This window comes from Populus trichocarpa, chromosome 1, assembly GCF_000002775.5.
Source record: "Populus trichocarpa isolate Nisqually-1 chromosome 1, P.trichocarpa_v4.1, whole genome shotgun sequence".
NCBI lineage: Eukaryota > Viridiplantae > Streptophyta > Magnoliopsida > Malpighiales > Salicaceae > Populus > Populus trichocarpa.
In genome coordinates, this window is record NC_037285.2 from 39,846,376 (window position 1) to 39,866,310 (window position 19,935).

Consider the following 19,935-nt stretch of genomic DNA (forward strand, 5'->3'; position numbering starts at 1 on the left):
ATTATGCCTTAATTGCATACTTTTATTTACTCTCAAATTTATTGTATATTGTTGTTGTTATACAGGAAAAATATGAAACATAATATTCTATTTATAAGAAAAATCTAATATAACTATTGATGGTAAAATATTACTTTGCTCCTTAAAAAATATAACATATTTAGTCCAGAACAATTGTCAGAAATTTATGTAATCAAGTCCTTATTTGATTTTTCTAAGTCTGAAATTATATTTTAGTCCTTAATTTTTATAATTTATTTATAATCAAGTTATACTTGACCAATCATCCTAGTTTAATTTCACAGTAATGATTCTTGATGTGTGTGACCCATTAGATTTGTAATATTTTTTTCTCAAATATAAATCATAATCCAAAATAAAAACATGATTGAATAAATTAAATAATTTAACTTATTATTAATTCAATATTTTAATTAATTTATTTTTTAAAATCTAAGTACATTATTTAGCAACGTGTGATCTCTTAAATGTTATAAAAATTATATGTTGTTTGACTTAACTTTTTAGTAATTAGTTTATCATTTAACTATTATCTCCAAATTAGACATTTGAGCATAGAGTATGAATGCTCTATCAAATCATATTTGCTCTCAACATCATAGTAATTGATTATTTGAACAAGATTTAAAACTCTTTTCAATCTCATTTCATCTTGTTTAAGGATTTTTTAATCAATATTATTTAAGTGAATTTGAGAAAAAAAAATTATAATTCACTCAAATATCTTCATATAGTTTATGTTTTACCCAATATCTGTGAATTTATTACATTTGATTAAGACAATGTGTAATCAGGATCAAAACATTACATTTTCTATATAAGATAACTTAGTAATCTCAGATCTAAGAATTACTTAAACGTGAGTTTTTCCATAGATACATGTAATCTCTTCATATAGAATCCTCGTAATTGTTTAGTTCTCTACTTGTCATTTAACATGCATCCACATACTAGTTCTAATTATTGAAAGAGCTACTTCCTTTAATAATAAATAAAAAAGTACATAGTATGCATCAATCTCAATAATTCTAATTAATATCCAGTCTTAATAGAGTATTGATAAAAAATATTTAAGAATAATGTTTTGATGCAATAAACATCTTCATAACTATAACAATTGTATAATTTTCTTTTAAAATACATATATAAAATACTGAATGTAGGATAAGATTTTAGTGTTTCGAGGAAAATTATTGAAATAGGTAGTCGGCAATAACAGCCGTTGAAAAATTCTCTCTGTGAATCAAGATCAAAACATTGCTCTGTAGAGCCTTAGCCGTTGTCAAAACTCAGAAATTAAATCTATCTGCCTTTGGCGTGTAGGAGGTTTCACTGTATATAAATAATAAATGGACATGATAGTGCCGCATGGATAACAACTACGCAACAGCATTTCTCAAACAAAGATATGTTAGATGAATCTTGCATGATTTCCTCGACCTTTCTCGTTCAGTTGAAAAGCACTGCGTAGATCAGAATTGAAACATTGCTTTCACTGCTTAGATGCCGTTAACATCAAACCCTTTATGACCTGTAAACTGTCCTTTTAAGATTTTATGATCACTGCCATTAACTCCATTGGTCCTATGCATGTGATTTTCAGCAGCTCCCTCAGAGATGCACTGCATTCATGCAATGCCAAGTTCTAAACTGTCAAAGAATCTTGGGTGCCAAGGAGCAGGACCTACAAGAGAACAACCGATCAGAAGTGTTTGGGACCCTCTTACTAGTTGCGTACGTGTAGGATGATATATTGTCTTCCACATTGCTATCTAGACTAGCTCCGTTTTGCCAAGACCACAAAATTTGTCAGAGGGCAAGTCAGCTAATGCAATAGACTGTGACCATTTAGAGAAACAAAACCAAGAAGGAAAACACAGTCATAAAAACTCTCCAGGCTACGAGCCTAAGATAAAGAAATTTTTTTAAAGTGCACTATTCCAAATTAATATGAAAGCTGAATACGAATAATTATCATTTTGAATTATATCTCTGCTTCAAATTTAGATGATAACAGTGCTGTTTAATTTATTTTAATTTTATTTTTTTTTGTAAATTTAAGTGTAAAACTTCTATAGAAATATTTGAAAATGAAAATTAATAAATTTGATGGGGTTAATTGAAAATAGGGGAAAGAGGACTCTCCTTTTAAGATGACGGCATTGGCATTATTGGAGGGATCCCACTTATTAGACTTCTTAATTATACCACATTTTGGTGCCCACGGTACTACAATGTTAATTATAACATTATAGGGAAGGGATATTACAATAAATATTTTACAAGTTCTAGATTCAATCCTTTACAATATGATAGCTATTACTTAATAAATAACACAAAGCAAAAATAAATATTAAACTTTAGCACAACACTAATATATAGTTATATATGAATGATTCTAAGATATATGAATCCAATAAAAGATTTTTTTAAAATATCAATTGTTCAAGAAAAATACTTGATGAAAGATCAAAAATAAAATATATGTATATTTATCAATGGATTCGGGTTTTACATGGAGTAAGGGGCATTTATGTATATAGAAAAACATTTCTCTATATCCACCATCATTGGATTTGTAATTTTTCAATCCCTATATTATAAGTCTTTATGGATGTTTTTTTTTAAAAAAAAGGTAAAAAAAAAAAACAATTAGGATTAATGGAACCACATTTGTGCAAAATTGGATGTTTGATATAGAGCCCATCAAATGACATTTGGACATAAATAAATAAATAAATAAAAATTACTAATTTTTCCCTATAAGACTAATTGTTCATTATTTATCCTTATATTGTAAGTCATTCTCAAATTTATCACTCTAATAGATATTTTCATGCAAACTGATAAGAATATCATCATTTAATAAATTTAAACCCTACATAATTTATTAGAAAAAGGCTATGACATAATTGTATAATTGGTGTCCAATATTTTATTATTTTTTGTTTAAATATCTCACATTTAATTTTACCTATTTAGGTTATTGACCTTTAATTTTTTTTTTTTTCTTATTCTAGTGCATAGTGTTAGTTAAGTTCATTAATATATGGAAAAAAGTGGACTCCAAGAAAAAAAAAAGTATTTGGTTCATTTTTTTATTGTTTTTATAGGTGAGTTCCCTATCTTTAATTTTACCTATTGAATTATAATTTTATCTATTGAGTTAGGGACACTTTTTTGTAACCTGAGTGAATTGAAAGCACTAACCTATCCAAATCCAAGAGGGCAATGAAGTGAAAAGGTACATGAATTAACTAAACCTGGCAAAATTTGTTATAACCCATTTGTACCCTCTTCAAAATATTCAAGAAAATATTGTCAAAAATTAAAACCTCAAAAAACATATATTCAAAAATTTTCAAAGTTAATTTCAAATAAAACTTTCCAAAAGTTTCAAAAAAAAAAGAAGAAGAATAACAAAAACAATGTGGGGTAAAACAAATTAGACAAGACAAAAAAAAATAACTTGGGATGTATCTAAGGGGTTTAATTGAAACCAAATTGAAGAAAAAGCTTAAAAATAGCTAAAATTGAAAGAATTAAATGATGAAGGACCAAAATGACAAGTTAGCATGACTTGGGAAGTCTTATTAATTAAATAAAGGGTATAATTGAAAAACAATATAAAGTTGATAGTTGATTTGGCTGAAATTGAAGGAATCAAATAACTAGAGACCAAAAAGCAAAAGGTAAAGGATTTAAAGGTGCTATTTGATTTCAACCAGGGACCTAATTAAGAAAAAAAATTATGATTTGGTTTGATTTGTCATTGATTGCACGAATCAGAGGTGGTGGAGGACTAAAGTGTAAAACACACTGAATATCATGTGTTTATACCCCTTTTGTCTCTTTCTTCCTCTTATTTCTAAAAACCCTGGACGAGAATACTTTATCGTTCTCCTTTTTTTCTAGTTGATTAATCTTTTTTGTTGTTTCATCATCATTCATCATTGTTTTTTAGTGTCATATGCCCTGATTTTGGCGTTGTTTGCCTCTTCTGTAGACACGACAAAAGCCACGCATCCCATAATCTTCTAATTATACCTACCTCCCTAATGGTTAAACCATGTCATACTACTGCAAAAGCCATCAAAAGCTCTATCATGACCTTTTTTTTAGGCTATCAGTTTCGTCGTCAATGCTGAATAGTGAGGGTTTAGTTGTGCTCATCCTAGGGTTTGAAAAGGGTCGGGATTCTTTTTGTGTTTGCTTACCCTTTTTCACTATAAAATGGGAGGTAAAAGTTACAATGAGTGGAAGAGACAGAGATAGAGAGGTGAGAGTTAAAGTTAGAGTGAAGGAGTGATAGTAAGAGGAAGTTGGAGAGAAAAATTATGAGAGTGACCCAGCAAGTTAGGGTTTGGTTTGAATAATATTGTCGGATAGAGCAAGAAAAAAAAAAGAGTCAAAGAAAAAATTTAAGAAGGAAAGAGGTCTAGAAACTCTAAAAGTCAAATAATCCAACCTAAACTCTAATTTTCCAGCTTAGGTATACCTAATTCCTTTTATGCATGTTGGTGTTTATATTTCTGTTTATGTTTCTTTATTATTTTATAATCTTTATATTTCTCTCTTTATAGTGTTTTGATGTCTTTGTTTTTGTAATATCTTTTGTTTCAATTTGTTCATTATCTTTGATGTTTTTGTTTATTCAATGTTATGTTTGGGTGTTTGTAAGTTTTATACTGGTATTCTTGTTGGTTGATAAAGACTGGAAATGTTTATATGCCTTCTTGCAATCCTCTTTTGGTTTAAAAAACTTGATTTTTGGAATGTTGTGGTTCACATTTTCTACTATTATTGGTCCTATATTTGTGAGATAAAATTAAGGATATCTGACGTAATAACTACGATGGTTTTCAATGTGAAAGTTAAACTTTTAAGGCTTTGAAATTTATTAGCAATGTTGGGGTTACTAAAATACCTTGTTTAAGCATGTTTTGGGTTTTCTTTTTGTTTACTTTTCCAATAGACTTGATATTATCTATCCAAGATTATTTTTGCGACTCTTTAATGATCTTATGAATGTCTTTTTGGTTTATACTTATGGTTATTGTGTTTGGTTTGTGACTAGGATTGCATTATAGCTTCGGTAGCAATAGGTTAATGCTTTTCCTTTCAATCAGTCGTGTTAAAATCCAACCAAAGCAGGTTTTCTAATGAACTTATCTATTTTTCCAAATGCGTTTTCAAATCTTCTTGGGTTTTTTTTTATTCATTTAGATAGAGTCTTTTAAGCTTGTATCTTATTGTCGTATTAATATTTGTATTTATGGTCATTTCATTGTCATGTCTAGCATTACAATATGTTTCTTTTCTATGTGTATGGACAATAGGCATTCATCAACACGAGTATGTATTAGTATCATGCATACATATTCATTTCTTTGTATTTACAGTGCATCTTGTTTTTTTTTATTAGAATGCCCATTATACAATAAGTTTGGTTCACATTAAAATCTCTTACTTAGCAAAAGCAGACATGCTATATTTTTTTTAAATATTCCATCTTTTATAAACAAAATCATCAATACTTTTTTTTTCCAAATGAAAAGGACTAGTTTTTTAGTCTATTACTTACCAACGATGTCAAAAGTAAATGATCCATCATAAGGTCATTATTTTTTATATCAGATAGGGGTATCATATTCATTCCACTTCAGTTTTCAAAATGAAAATTTTCTTTTTGAAAATTCATTACTCTTAGGTGTAGATTTGGGGTAACAAGTTGTTCAATTCATTTGTTTATAGATATCATTTCCTTTCAAATAATGATGATTAAAAATAATGATAGTAATTATAATATTACATATTTTGACCTGGAATGATTGTTTATTGACAATGTCTAGGCATAAATGAGTTTTCATAGGTAGGTATGCACAAGCATTAATTGGGAGAAACATTATAAGAAAAGAAAACAAAAATTATGATTGTTAATACAATCATGCACTTTAGGATAAATGAATCATCATAAATCATTATATTGAAACTATAAAAATTTTAGTCCAATAAGGGAGGTCCATTTTAGATACCTCTATATATTTTTTTCAAATATATAAACCATTAGCAATCACTATCTAAACTCAAGAAATGGAGGTATATGAATCATTCAGCAAAGATTGTGTTTGATTTTCTCTTGAGGGTGAATAAACTATCATAGATTATTATCCTAGAATCTTTGTGTCATAAATCGTTCCAGCCTTAAGCTTAAGGCTAGGTCAACATGATGACCCCTGTATAGGGTAAAGATGTTTTAAAGATTGTTGTTTGCGATAACCCTTGATTGAGAATAATCAATTCATATGTGATCATGTTAATTCCTTATCATTCCTAAAGTAAATGAGTTATTACATGTCGTTATCATGGTAGAAATTACAAATGGTAAAATAAACTGATCCTCATATATAATATAACTTAGCCCAACCAATAACCCTTTGCCTTTAGATTTTTTTAGCGTATTTTTTTACTATAGGTGTCCATATAATAGTATCTTTTGTCTTTGTATTTTATTTTTATGGATTATATCTCTCTATTGTAGGTTTTGTTAAGATCTTTGCCATTTTGTTTAGTTTTATTAAGTGAGATGCCACATGTATTACATGTATGCGTTTGAAGGTTTGAAAAATTATATGCAAAGAATTGAAAAAATTTATAAAATTAAAACAAATAAAAGAATTGAGAATTAAATTATACAAAGCATAATAAAAGTCCTAATTGTTGTTAAACCATATCGTCCTATTGAATTCAATTCTTATTCTCAAGTTCTCAAGTAATAACGCTTCATGTACAATACCTATTTTAAGTTATGTTTTTTCATTTTTTTCATTTTAGGTTTTTCTTATTTCTATGTGAAATTTTAAGCTTTAATATATAGAATCTTAACTCATGACATCTCATTAATTGGTGAAAGGGCACAAATGTTAACGAAATTTATAATACAATGATAGAATCCATAAAAAAACATTTAGTGGGGTGTAATACATGAAAAATCAAGAGTACAAAGACAAAACATGTCATTAACTTCTTCTTTTTTAAGACGCAAGTGTTTAAGATTGAGACATTGAATTTCAATTTCTACTTTCTTTCTTTCTTTCTTTTTTCTTTTCCAATTTTCCTTTTTCTTTTTTTTTATTTTAGTATATATCTTCTTTAAATTTCCCTTAATTTTTTCATTAGGATCCATGTTTTTTTATGTGTCATCAGATAACTAATACACCAAATTAAGAGCATACAAATTAATCTCATATATGATCGAATGATCAATCATGTTCCAATTTATTAATCTACCATGATTTCTTGATCAATATGTTATTTGATATTTATTTCCAATATGGAGAAATTAAAAGCATAATCTTGAATAGAGGCAGATGGTAGTCTCACAAATCAAGCAGAATGTTGAGTTCTAGACTTGATCCTAATAGATTAAGAAGAAAAAGAGTAACCCCAAAGATATAAATTAAAAATAGATCATAAAAGAAAATAAAATGATAAAGAAAACTATAAATATATAATAACAATAAAGACAAATTATGAAAAGACAGAAGATAGCAAAAAGTTTGTGAGTAAAACTACATATATGAGGCTAATCATCATTTCAAACCACTAGGTAGCCAGTTTATATCGATACAGAGATAAAATTTCATGTAAAATATAATTCATAGTCTTGTAGAAATTGTTTATAGCATATTAAGAATTTACATTGTGAATTCTAATACAATTTGTATTCCTATTAGCACGTTTTCTTCTTGAAAATTATATAAATCCTAATTAATATGCAATACTTGCTATTTTAATCGGCTGAGGACTTATTTTAAAGTGAACTTTATCTTCTAATCGATCATGTGAAGTGTTATCTTTATAATGGATTGCATCATAATCTCCTAGATCTACTGACTCTTCGTAGACAATGGCTGATTCTACTACTTGATAGTCAAACCAGCTTTCCTTTACTTGTTTGGTTGAAATATAAAATAAATTTGGATTAATAACAAACAATAAAATATAAAAATAATAAAAGGTCAATGACTTAGTGAGGAAAAAAAAGAGGCACTCATATAAGAAAATAATTAGATATCTTACCTTAAATTTGCAGATTTCTCATAAAACAATATATGATAATACTTTGTTTGTAGTCTTATATTGCCCATCACACATTAAAATGTTTCTTTTAGGGAATCTATTTTTTATTAATTAGTTTTCCAAAAGAGTAATTATTAGGAGGAAAGTTATATTCTGTGAACAAAACCGTACTCTTTAATTATACTTTCTCTTTCACAGAGTCCTCAAGGAATGAAAATTATTTCTTGAAGTGTTGAATATTTGATTGTAAAAAAGGTATTTTTTGTTGATATTTAAATAAATAATGGAGTGGGATGCATGTTGTGTATTTTGAGTTATTTTTAAAGTAAAAACAAACTTGTTACTTTCAAAAGTAAATGTTAAGAATTGAGGGTGTTTGAAAGTATGGTTGTGGTAGCTTTTCAAAGTGTTTTTCGCTTAGGAATATGTCAAAAGAATGTTTTTTTTAAAAAAAATATTTTTGACATCAGTATATCATAACAATTCAAAAATATAAAAAAATAAATTTTAGCAAACCTTTATTTAAGCCGCACTTCTAAACGGAGGATTTATATAGGGATTATTTATAGTGAAATAACTTCATGAGAGACGATTTACTCTTCGTATTCTAATATAAAAGGTATTGACATATTTTATTCAAATAATGTTTTTCATAAATGTTCACAGTAACTCTTTAAAAACAATGTAAAACAACTTTATTGTTGATGTAATTAAATACATCCTTCTCAATATACTTCACCAAAGAAAAGACATAAAAAAAGAAAAGTAATACTATAATGGCTGCATTCCGTCATGGGTCAAATTAATTTTTAAAAATATAAAAAAAAACTACTAAGAACATGAAGAATTTTGTAATATTGTTATCAAACATGATCAAGTGGATTAATTTTGAACCTCCCAACTCAGCTCTTTGCCTAACTCAAGTTTTTAATAAAACCATGTGAGAGCTAGATCGACTTAAATCGATCGATTTTATTGGTCTAAACACAATCTTAATGATCGATAAAAACATGACTTGACTTTTAAAAAAAAACTTCAAGATGAAATTTTTAAACAAATATTGAGATAATGACAAATTAGATCAACCTCGGTCCTCATGTGACTTGGGTCATGGATTCTATTGAGTTTAATAACTTTTTTTTATAAAAGTTTTTATTTAATTATATGATAAAAATAGATGCTCATAAAATTCATCATCAACCTAAAAATAAACACTTATTTGAGGCAATTATCCCTATAGAAAGCAAATAAAAATCAATAATGTAGTTTATTTCTCAATCAATGCAACATTAAAGGATGAAATCCAAAAGGAATAAATTAAAAACAATTAAAAGACCAAAAACAAAAAAAACAAAAGCATATCCTATCAGTGAGTAAACTTGTCAAACATATGAATCGGGTAAGACGGGCTAGTATGTCAAACTTGTGAACTGGGTTATGGACTCCACTAACATTATAATTTGTTTTTTAAAAAAAAACTATTTTTTATTTAATTATATGATAACAAAATTAGATGATTACGACATCAAACACCAACTAAATGCCAAGATATTTTTTTAGATCGTGATAACCTTATAAAAAGCAAAGCGAAACCAATTATGAAATTAAATTCTCAATTAACTCATTATTTAAGGATAAAAAAAACAGGTTAAAAAAAGTTAAAATTATCAGACCCGCTAACTAAGTCAACTAGACAAACCTGTGAATAAATCTATAGACTTTATAAATTTTATAACATAACTTTTATCTGAAACTTTTTTTTTATAGACGATAAAAAAATCAAGTTCAATCATGCCAATAATAAAAAATAAATTTGGAAAAAATAAATTTGAAAAAACAATCATAACAAAAATTCAAAAACGAAAAGAAAAGGAAAAAGAAAGAAAGCAAAATAATGTGAATTAGTATTGTTATGCACAGTGTAATGAGTGTTGGATGAACAATGATTTCACCATATCCTTTAATTTTTGATACTTTATAAAGTTTAATAACATGAATTTTCTCAAAAATTATTTTTTTAATTATATGAGAGAAAAAATACACTATTAAAAAAATCAAATTCAATTAAAAAAACAACCCACCAAACTCTTAAACCAGTGCAACCTAGTTTACCTTAGCAAACCTGTAAATCATGTTAACCTCAAATAAAGACAAAATAAAAAGAAGAGAACTGTGAAGCTAAATTCTCAACAATCTCAATTTTAAAAGATAATATCGACAAAAACATATTTGACAAAAAAAAATCGTAACAAAAAATCAAAAACAAAAAAAAAAAGCAAAACATTATGGATTACTATTGTAATCCACGATGTAATGAGTGTTGGATGACTAGTAGTTTCTCCACACCTTTTAATTTTTGTTACTTTATAAAGTTTAATAACATGAATTTTCTCAAAAATTATTTTTTTTTAACTATATGAGAAATGAAAAATAGACTATAAAAAAGGTCAAGTTCAATTAAAAAAAACCCACCAAACCCAATAACTTAAGTTTTTATGTGCTTAATTTTTATCAAATAAATGGGAATGGTAAGATTCGAACTCTTGACCACTTGGTCATCAAGGCTTTGATATCATGTCAAAGAACCTTCTCAACCCAATAGCTTAAGTTGTTAGGTGAGGTTGCAAGATATGATTTATATTATTCTCTAACAATCTTGGCAAACATGTAAACCACGCTAACCTCATATAAAGGCAAAACAAAAGGAAGCAAATTATGAAGTTAAATTCTCAACAATCTCAATTTTAAAAGATGAAATCGACAAAAATAGATTTTTAAAAAAATCATAACAAAAATTCAATAACAAAGAAGAAAAAAAGCAAAACACTGTGGATTACTATTGTAATCCACAGTGCAATGGGTGTTGGATGAACTATTGTTTCCCCACATCCTTTAATTTTTATTATTGTATAAAATTTAATAACATGAGTTTTCTCAAAAACTATTTTTTTAAAACTACATGGAAAAAAAAAACCAAGTTCAATTAAGAAAAAGACAACTCATCAAACTCGTAAATCGGAGCAACTTGAATTATCTTGACAAACCTGTAAATCATATTAGCCCCATATAAAAGTAATATAAAAAGAAACAAATTACAAAACTAAATTCTCAACAATCTCAATATTAAAAACTGAAATTGAAGAAAAAAACGACATATTCAAGAAAAAAAAACCAATGGAAAGAGATATTATAGTGTTTCATATAACGGCAAAAGCTAAATTATATTTTATTGGCATTTATCTAAAAACAAATAAATGGTATGAAAGATACACATTATTATAATGGCATTATTATATAACTCTAATGGTATTTCTTTTAATTTTAGTGACAATTGTGGTATATCTTTCCCCACAACGATATTTTACTCAAATGTTGGTATATCTATATATGAAACAATTGCTACTAAAGTCTCGATTTATAATGATGGATTGAGATTGTGTTTTCTATATGAACTTGAATGCTTGAGAATGCTCGTTTCGTTACGTGGAATTGCTTTAACACAAGGAAAAATGCGATGTGATGTAATATTTATGATAAAAAAATCTTTAATGGAGTCACTTCAGTAACATAACTTCTTTAAAAATCATAATTACCAATAAATATCTTAATGATCTTAAAAGATATTTCTCTATTTGGGATTGAGTTGTTGATTTTTTATTTTTTTATGTGAAAATTATTAAAATAATTTTAAGAAAATTATTTAAAATTAAAGAATAATTTTTTCAGAAAAAACACTGCCCAGCAGGAACAAACAGGAAGTAACTTGACCCCCTGAACGTGACGGCATCCGTGACGCACACAGACAGATGAACCGAAGGAAGTAGCTGAGGTGTATAGTTGAAAAATGATAAAAGTAGATAGTTTTTTCATGTAGCTCCGCCCGCCATGGTTGCAAATTGCAATTGCAATCTCAGAATGACGTACAATGTTCGTGCTGAAATCCCCCAATTTAGATATTAGGTGCTGATGGACTGATAAAAGTAGAAAGTTTTCGTGTACTTGGATTGGATTGGATTGACCATGGGATATATCATCATCAGGCATATTTGGGGACGGTGTTTTACGTAATCGTTTTGTTTTGTTCAATCATATTTTAAAGAAAATTTTTATTTTTATTTTTAAATTATTTTAATATAATATTAAAAATTATTATTTTAATATATTTTTAAGTAAAAATCAAAACACTTAAGTGTTTTTTTTTCAGATTCCATCTTTTTAAAATTATTTTTTATCTAAAAAAGTATTAAATTAATGTTTTTAGATGGTTTTTAATGTATTGATATAAAAAATTAAAAAAAATCATCTTAATGTATTTTTAATTAAAAAATATTTTTAAAAAATATAATGCATTTACCCCGACGCACACGTCTAGAAGTACGGGAATTATTTTGGCTAATTATTATCAATTAAATAAGGAAGAAAGGAAAAAGAATTGCATAGTTGTAGGATATGTGTGCAGAAGAGAAAAGGATATGTGTTGAAATGGGACATTATTGTTATTCAGGAAGGGTCTTCTTTTATAGGCGCAGGAGAACTTGAGAAGAAGTGTCATAATCTTAGCCTAGAGAACAAGAAAGGTATGGCTATGTAGATATTTGCTTCTTCTTCTTGTCCCGTAAAGTCACTTTCTTTATTTTATTTTATTTGTATGTATATATGTAGATATTTGGTCCATTGAAAGAGCCACAAAGATTTTTTATTTTTTTATAATCATGGGTGTCGAGTTAGTTTATTCATATCTCGATTAATCCCCCGAGATTCTAAACTTAATGACCATATAAGTCTTCAGTAACCCTGAGATTTGTAACATTTCAACAAGTAACCTCTAGGAAGCAAATTCAGAACTCGACTAGTTGAACTACATCCCTGAGTTTTATTATTATTATTATTATTATTATAGCTTACTCTTCGCTATCTGCATATTGCTACTTCTAGAAAATGAAATGGTGTGTATGTGTGCTTTGCATTCCTTAAAAATTTAAAGTTGCAAGATTTGGTTTCAATTCCATTACAATAAAGAAGTGGGAAAGGAACATCTCAATTATTTTCATTTAAAAAAAATTAAACTTGCAAAATTTGTCCAAATCCCGTTAGAATAAAAAAATATATATATGAAAGAAATTTTACGGTACAAGAATAATTAAAGCTATCAAATGGGAAAAAAATGGTTTATGAGTAAATAATTAATAACAATAATTTATTTGATTTTTAGATTTTAACCATTGCAATAATTTCATGCTGAACGTATTAGAGTTGAGAGATAATGAAACCATTTTTAAAATATAAAAGCTTTAGTAAGTGTCTTGTTGAAAAGATTTTAGAAGAATTAGCAATAAAGTTAAGGATTGTGAGAGAACTACCCGTTGTTTAGTATTAATTAGATCCAACTAGTGATATTTCCCCTAATAGTTTCTGTGCGCTGCCGACAAGAAAAATTAAAGTTAACTTTTTATTTAATCATAAAATAATAAAATAGACATTCATGGTAAAGATGACGAAAAATATTTGTAAACTCTTGTGTGTGTGTGTGTGTGTGTGTGTGTGTGTGTGTGTGTGTGTGTGTGTGTGTGTGTGGAGTAATGAACACTTTATCTTAAAAATCTATATTAGGCTAATACAAATCATCATAAAAAAAGTTTCATATTCTTAAAAACAATGGCATAATTTGATACTTGCTTAAATAATATTTTAATACATTAATTTAAAAAGATTTTCTTATTAAAAAATAAACAATTAAAATAAAAAATTTTAAAAAAAAATAAGGCGCGTCTAAGCTTGGCATTCTAGCCCAATCATGCATGACCGAGAAAACAAGGCTAGGCCAGCATAGGCTTGGAAGGTCAAGCTTATAAGCTTGATTGTTTTTGTTAATACCTGTCTTTTCTTTTAAATAGTAGACAACATTTCACTTATTTGGATAAACAATAGTTCTTATTTTAATCTACTTGTTGGCCATCTCTATTATCAAGAAGTCATAGAGTCAAATACAACCTTTAATAAAAAATGAATCTAATGATATCAAAATCCAGTTTTTTTTAGTATGGAATTGACCAACAAAACACCTTCTCTCTCATCTTTTTTTTTTTTTGCAACAACTTTATTTTTTCCCTCTCAAAATCCAAGACTAATGCATTCAAAGTTAAAGTTTAAGACTAAAACATGAAAGATTAAAAATTACAAGGATAAAAATACATAAAATTTTTCTATTTTTTCTGTTTGTTTGGGTGTTAAAAATTTGGTCCATGTTGTTTCTATTTTTTAAAATTGATAAAATTAAACTTAATTTTACATTGAATATCAATTTAATGATAGGATATTTTTTGACATCGTATAAGTTTAATTCTGCAACATGAAGTATCAATTTAATGATAAGACATTTCACCATAGAATACAAATTTAAAAAGTGGGGCTGATATAATTGAATTTAACAATCTACGAACCTGTTTGTTTTTGCATTTCAAAAATATTTTTGAAAAAACTTAATTTTTTATTTTTTTTCTTTGCTTCCAGTTAATTTTTTGGTGTTTTCAAATCATTTTGATAAAATGATACTAATGTTAAAAATAATTTTTTAAAAAAAATATATATTATTTTAATATATATCTAAACAAAAAGTATTATAGAAAACAACTGATACTATAATACCAAACTACTTGCACCACAATAAAATAAATAAAAAACAACATTCTAATTTAGCATTTCTACAATGAGCTTCCGATTGACAGGAAAAAAAACATCTCTATAGATTATCTCTTATAATAAAAAAAAAATAATGATGATTAAGCTCTCGGCGAGAGTTAAGATTGAAGGAATTTGTGTCTTCACTCATTTCATTAAAGTTTAAAATAATGGCTCAATTTTTTTTTCTATTAATGAGAGCATCTAATTAGTTCATCCCTTATTGTACATATAAATGCATAATCTAAAGATAAGTCTTCCCTCGAAGTTTTTTTTTATCCAAATCAACACATGCATGCCTGCAAATGACCCAATCTCTAATTAGACAATTAATTAAGGTTTTTAACAGCGGCCGATGAAGCTAAAGTAGTTTTATTAACAAGAAAAGTGATTACATGAAGTGTGGAAAACAAAAATTGGAGAGAGTCGAGGAAGAACAAAGTAAAAACAGAAAATACAAAGTATTGATTCCTTATACGTCTAATAAGCCTTTCTAAACCTTTTTTTTTTTTTTTGACGTATTTGACAAGACCATTTACCAAACATGCGAGACTTGATTTTGTGTGCTTACGAGGCTGCTATTCTCTCAAAGAGGACAAGCCTATTATCAGCCAATCTGGAGCTGTAGGCAGATCTTTTGTACTCGAACCATGTAAATTCTTTGTACAAGCTTTCCTTTCCTTTTATGAGCGAGGGCAATGGAGCTATTTTCTCACTCAAAGGTGGTCCACCAAAATAAATCATTGAAACTCTAGCTTTCATGCTGTTGGTCAAAACCCTGTGCCTGACACTCTTAAACCTCCCATTAGTCATAACCTGCAAAGCCACCCACCAAACCAAGATTTACTCCATTAAATCACTACATTCAATGTATGGAAGGAAGGAAGAAAATCAGAAGTTTCCCACTCTTTTAGTTGACTTTGACTATTACGATGGCACACAATTTCACTAAAAAGGACATTGGAGCCGATCCCTTAAACGTGTACGGAAGAGGGTTTCGCTCTTAAAGTCACCTGACATCATTCCATACATCTCCAGCTAAGCTAATATCATGTTTCTTCCAAAAATAGAAGGAATTTGAAGTCTGAGGGCTACCCTTCAACGCCTCAATGTCTACTAAGGTGTCGATGTAAAGAAGAGTAGAAAAATTAGACGGGCAAACTGTTGGGATGACACCGTTAGATTTTATTGGTACTGGTTTTGTGGAGCAGAAACTTGTTTTTTACAGTATTGAAAACAGCAGTTTTGATGTACCTGTAATGAGTCACCAACATTGACAAAAAATGAGTTCTGATCAGGTGGAACTGAAATCCAGCTGCCATCACTGAGAGAGATTTGCAGGCCAGAAGTGTTGTTGGATCTTAACACAGAAATGATTTGTGGGTCTGTATGCTCTCCAAATCCAATCATGTTTTGGTCAGTCAATGCTTCAATTTCTGGGCATGGAGGGTAGTGATTTAGCCTAAAAACAGAGTCACTCTGTTCATCCATCAAAAGTTTACTAAACACATTTCTTTGTTGAAGTTTTAGACCATCAGCCATCATTTCAAGAATCTCACATGCCATTTTCTTCACAGCTGATACATAATCATTTAAAGCACACCTGAAACATCCAAACCAAAAGCAGAGTTAATTAACAGTTTTTTTTATAAAAAAAAAACCATGATCACCATAACTATGGTTCCGTGGGTAAAAAATCAAATCTTGATTGATTTTGTTAGAGTTTCATACCGAAACTTTTCTGGGTTGTCACCAAAAACTGAAGAGAACCTCTGAGAAATTGATTCTTGATTAGTGGTTAAGAGAAGGTATTCTACCCAGCCCACATCACCATTTTGTCCAATGCTTTTGTTACCATAGCCAAAGGGGCTAGGAGGGCCTACTTTTTCTTTCTCAGAGAGCGGTAATGAGAAGAAATTGACAGCTTCAGATTCCAGCTTGGATATGAATTCCATAGGCACTCCATGGTTGATTACCTTGAAAAATCCAAATTCCTCGCATGCCTCAACCAGTAGGTGCTTGGAGTCAGGTTTTGAGAGGTCTATTAGAGGGATTCCAGAAAAAACTGTGGTAGGTTTTCTGTTTCTTATAAACGAGAACTGTTCAAGAGCTGGCTTGGATATAAGCACCATTGTTGTTGTTGTTGTGTGGAAGCAGGAGAGAGAGAGAGAGAGAGGTCTAGGTTGAGTTGATGGAATGAAATTTGTTAAGTCTTAGCTTTGTACTGAGAGACAGATGGGCATTTGCCTTTTAGGTTTTCTTGGCTATTTATAGAAGTGGATTTGCAAGAGAAAGAGCCCAATTTGAAAACCAAAGTTACAACCTTTTCCATTTACTTCCTCATCTTTTTAATGCGTTTATATATATATATATATATATATATATATATATATATATAGACACACACAGACACAACCATGTAAAATAGGAGGGACATCATAATCTTTCACAGCAGAAGTCTAGTCACCAGTCGGGACCTCCCCTGCTAAATTAGTTGCTAGTTGCTGGATAATAATTATTTTTTAAAATATTTTTATTTAAAAATATATTAAATTAATAAATTTTTATTTTAAAAAAATTTATTTTATTATTAGTATATTAAAATAATATAAAAAATTTCAAAATAAAAAAAAAATTTAAAAACATTAAAATAAACGAACTATTGTTTGTGAACATGTTAATGGTTATATTTTAGAATGTTTTTTTCTGTGAAATATATGAAAATAATATTTTTTATTTAAAAAATTACATTTAATATCAGCACATTAAAATGATTAAAAAATATAATTTCAAATAAATAAATAAATAATTTAAACATCACAAAAAATACAATTTCAACAACTTAAACAAACAAATAATCTAGTAGGATTATCAACTCATCTCAAATTTCATTATCGTGGAATAAACATAGCGGGCATTAAGAAGGGCATTGCCACGTCAAAAGGACTGTTTGATTTTTATACTTATCCATTGTTCTTACCACTTAAGCCATGGTGCCTTTTATACTAGGTAGAAGTAAATAATTGAATGGTTGACGAATTTTTCTATCCTTTCTATTTATTTATTATTTGTTTAAATCGAATGTTGAGATCATTATATAGAAGAAATTGTTTCCCTAAATCTAACATCTTATCTAGGAGATATGTTCTTAAAAATTATCCCGTGAGAGAATTTAGTTTCTTATAAATTTAATAATTTTTAATTCAACTTTATAAATATAAATATCTGGTAAAGGCTTGGTTTTTATTTATTTATTTAAAAAAAAGGCATTATCCTTGATAAAAACACGTGTTTGTTTTTCATATAGTGTTTGTTTCCTTTCAAATAGGCTAAGCCGTGCAAAGATTCCATATACTATGTAACCATTCCAATCAACACTCTCTTAACAATTTCTTTTAAGTCATGAGGTTGAATTTATACACTTTCTCCTAATTTCCATTTAGAAAATCCATTTAAGAGTATTGCATTTCTCCATGGAAATCCCAATTTATTTAACTAAAGTTTTAAAAATCATTAATTTGGTTGATTAGAAAAATAATAATAATAATAATAATATGAGCATGTTAAAAAAGAAATACAAAGAAACAATCATACAAGAGGATATATGTGCCCATCCCAAGCAAACGGTATTTGTTTATTTTTGCATTTTAAGAGTATTTTTAAAAAAGTTTAAATTTTTTTTATTTTTTTTCTTTACTTTAAATTAATATGTTTTTAGTGTTTTCAGATTATTTTGATGTGCTGATGTCAAAATTTATTTTTAAAAAATAAAAAATATATTTTTTGATGCATTTTCGAGTGAAAAGTACTTTAAAAAACAACCGCGACCACTCTTCCAAACACGTACGAATCTCGTAAAACTGACATGATTCTCCACTCTACTTTACTTCCTTCAGTGAATTGTCAACAAAAATATCCTTTTTTCAAGTGTGTGGTAATAGTTTTTCTGCATAGTTTGGTAAATTATAATTTAAAAGTAAAAAAATGAACCCAATTCTTTATTTTTTTTGTTACATTTTGGTCCTTTTTAAAGTTTGAATCGTGGAAGATGATCGTCTTTCTCTTCCACGGTCTACCTGCTACCACAAGGATATTTTATTTGCTAATTACTAAATATGTGGATCGCAAGCTAAGAGTTCAAAATCGTGCCAATATTGACAGCAACCTCTTCTTTTCTGTGAGTCTGCATTTGCTCCTTACGATTTTCCTCCTCCTAGTTTTAATCTAGAAGTAGTGGAAGAAAGCGAAAAGCTATTTGTTTGGGTTATATATCCATGTCAAAGTTGTTAACTAACATATCATCGTACTCATCAACTTGTAATAAAAAAGTTGTGTGATTTTCTTGAGAAAGTGATAGAAAACTCAAAATTTCTTGGGTGTGCATATTCTTGGGTGTTGCTGTGGAGGTTGCTGCTAGGTTTGTGGTGGCGTGGTTTATTGAGGTGGATTTAGGTGAGGTGTAGATCATTTATTGAATATTTTTGGTTTACGAATTTTGATTTGATAAACTAAATAATTTATACTGGGCTTTGTTTAAGATGGCAATGTTGGTGACTTAGAATTTTTTATTTTAATTCTCAAATTTAAGTGATTTTTTTCTATGATTAAGTATAAAAAAATCATTTATATTAGATTTTGATGGAGGTGGCTATGTTTACTGGTGGCCAGACAATTGGGTTATTTGCGGCGGTGAGGTTGCAAAGAAAAGGAGTTGGGTTGAAGTGAGGGAAAAGATGAAGAGAGAGGGGTGTTAAGTAATATTTATCTAGTTTTATTTATTAAGGGTAGAATAGTATTTTCAGTTTAACCTATATATAATTCCTTTGTATTTAGGTTAACTTAAGCACTCATAATAAACATATTATTGAGAATTCTAGCCTCCTTTTATGTTTCATCTGAATTACTTTAACATGGTATCAGAGCCTAGTTGATCGAACCCTTGGCTTGTTAATTTTATGGAACTCGTTGCCCTTGTAGAAATCATGTTCACCAATGTTAGAGCCACTGCTCGTATCAAAATCGTTATCATCATCCACTTCATTCCCTGTAGGATGTTCCAACACGCTCAATGCATTCCTTTGAAGCTTAACTTCAGATTCATTTTTCAAAACATTAGACATGGGTTGTTTGACCTATTAAAAGATGGAGGATGAA

At 28.3% G+C, this 19,935-nt stretch overlaps 1 protein-coding gene across 1 annotated transcript; it reads right to left on the minus strand.

The window, feature by feature from the left end:
* Positions 1-15,137: 15,137 nt before the first annotated feature.
* Positions 15,138-17,040, minus strand: LOC7459116 (gibberellin 2-beta-dioxygenase 1). Its single transcript, XM_002300394.4, has 3 exons — positions 16,513-17,040; positions 16,036-16,384; positions 15,138-15,597 (listed from the first exon to the last, which is right to left on the minus strand). Exons 1-3 carry the CDS (start codon positions 16,911-16,913, stop codon positions 15,349-15,351), a joined length of 999 nt encoding a protein of 332 aa, XP_002300430.1. The 5' UTR covers positions 16,914-17,040; the 3' UTR covers positions 15,138-15,348.
* Between the last annotated feature and the right edge of the window lie 2,895 nt (positions 17,041-19,935).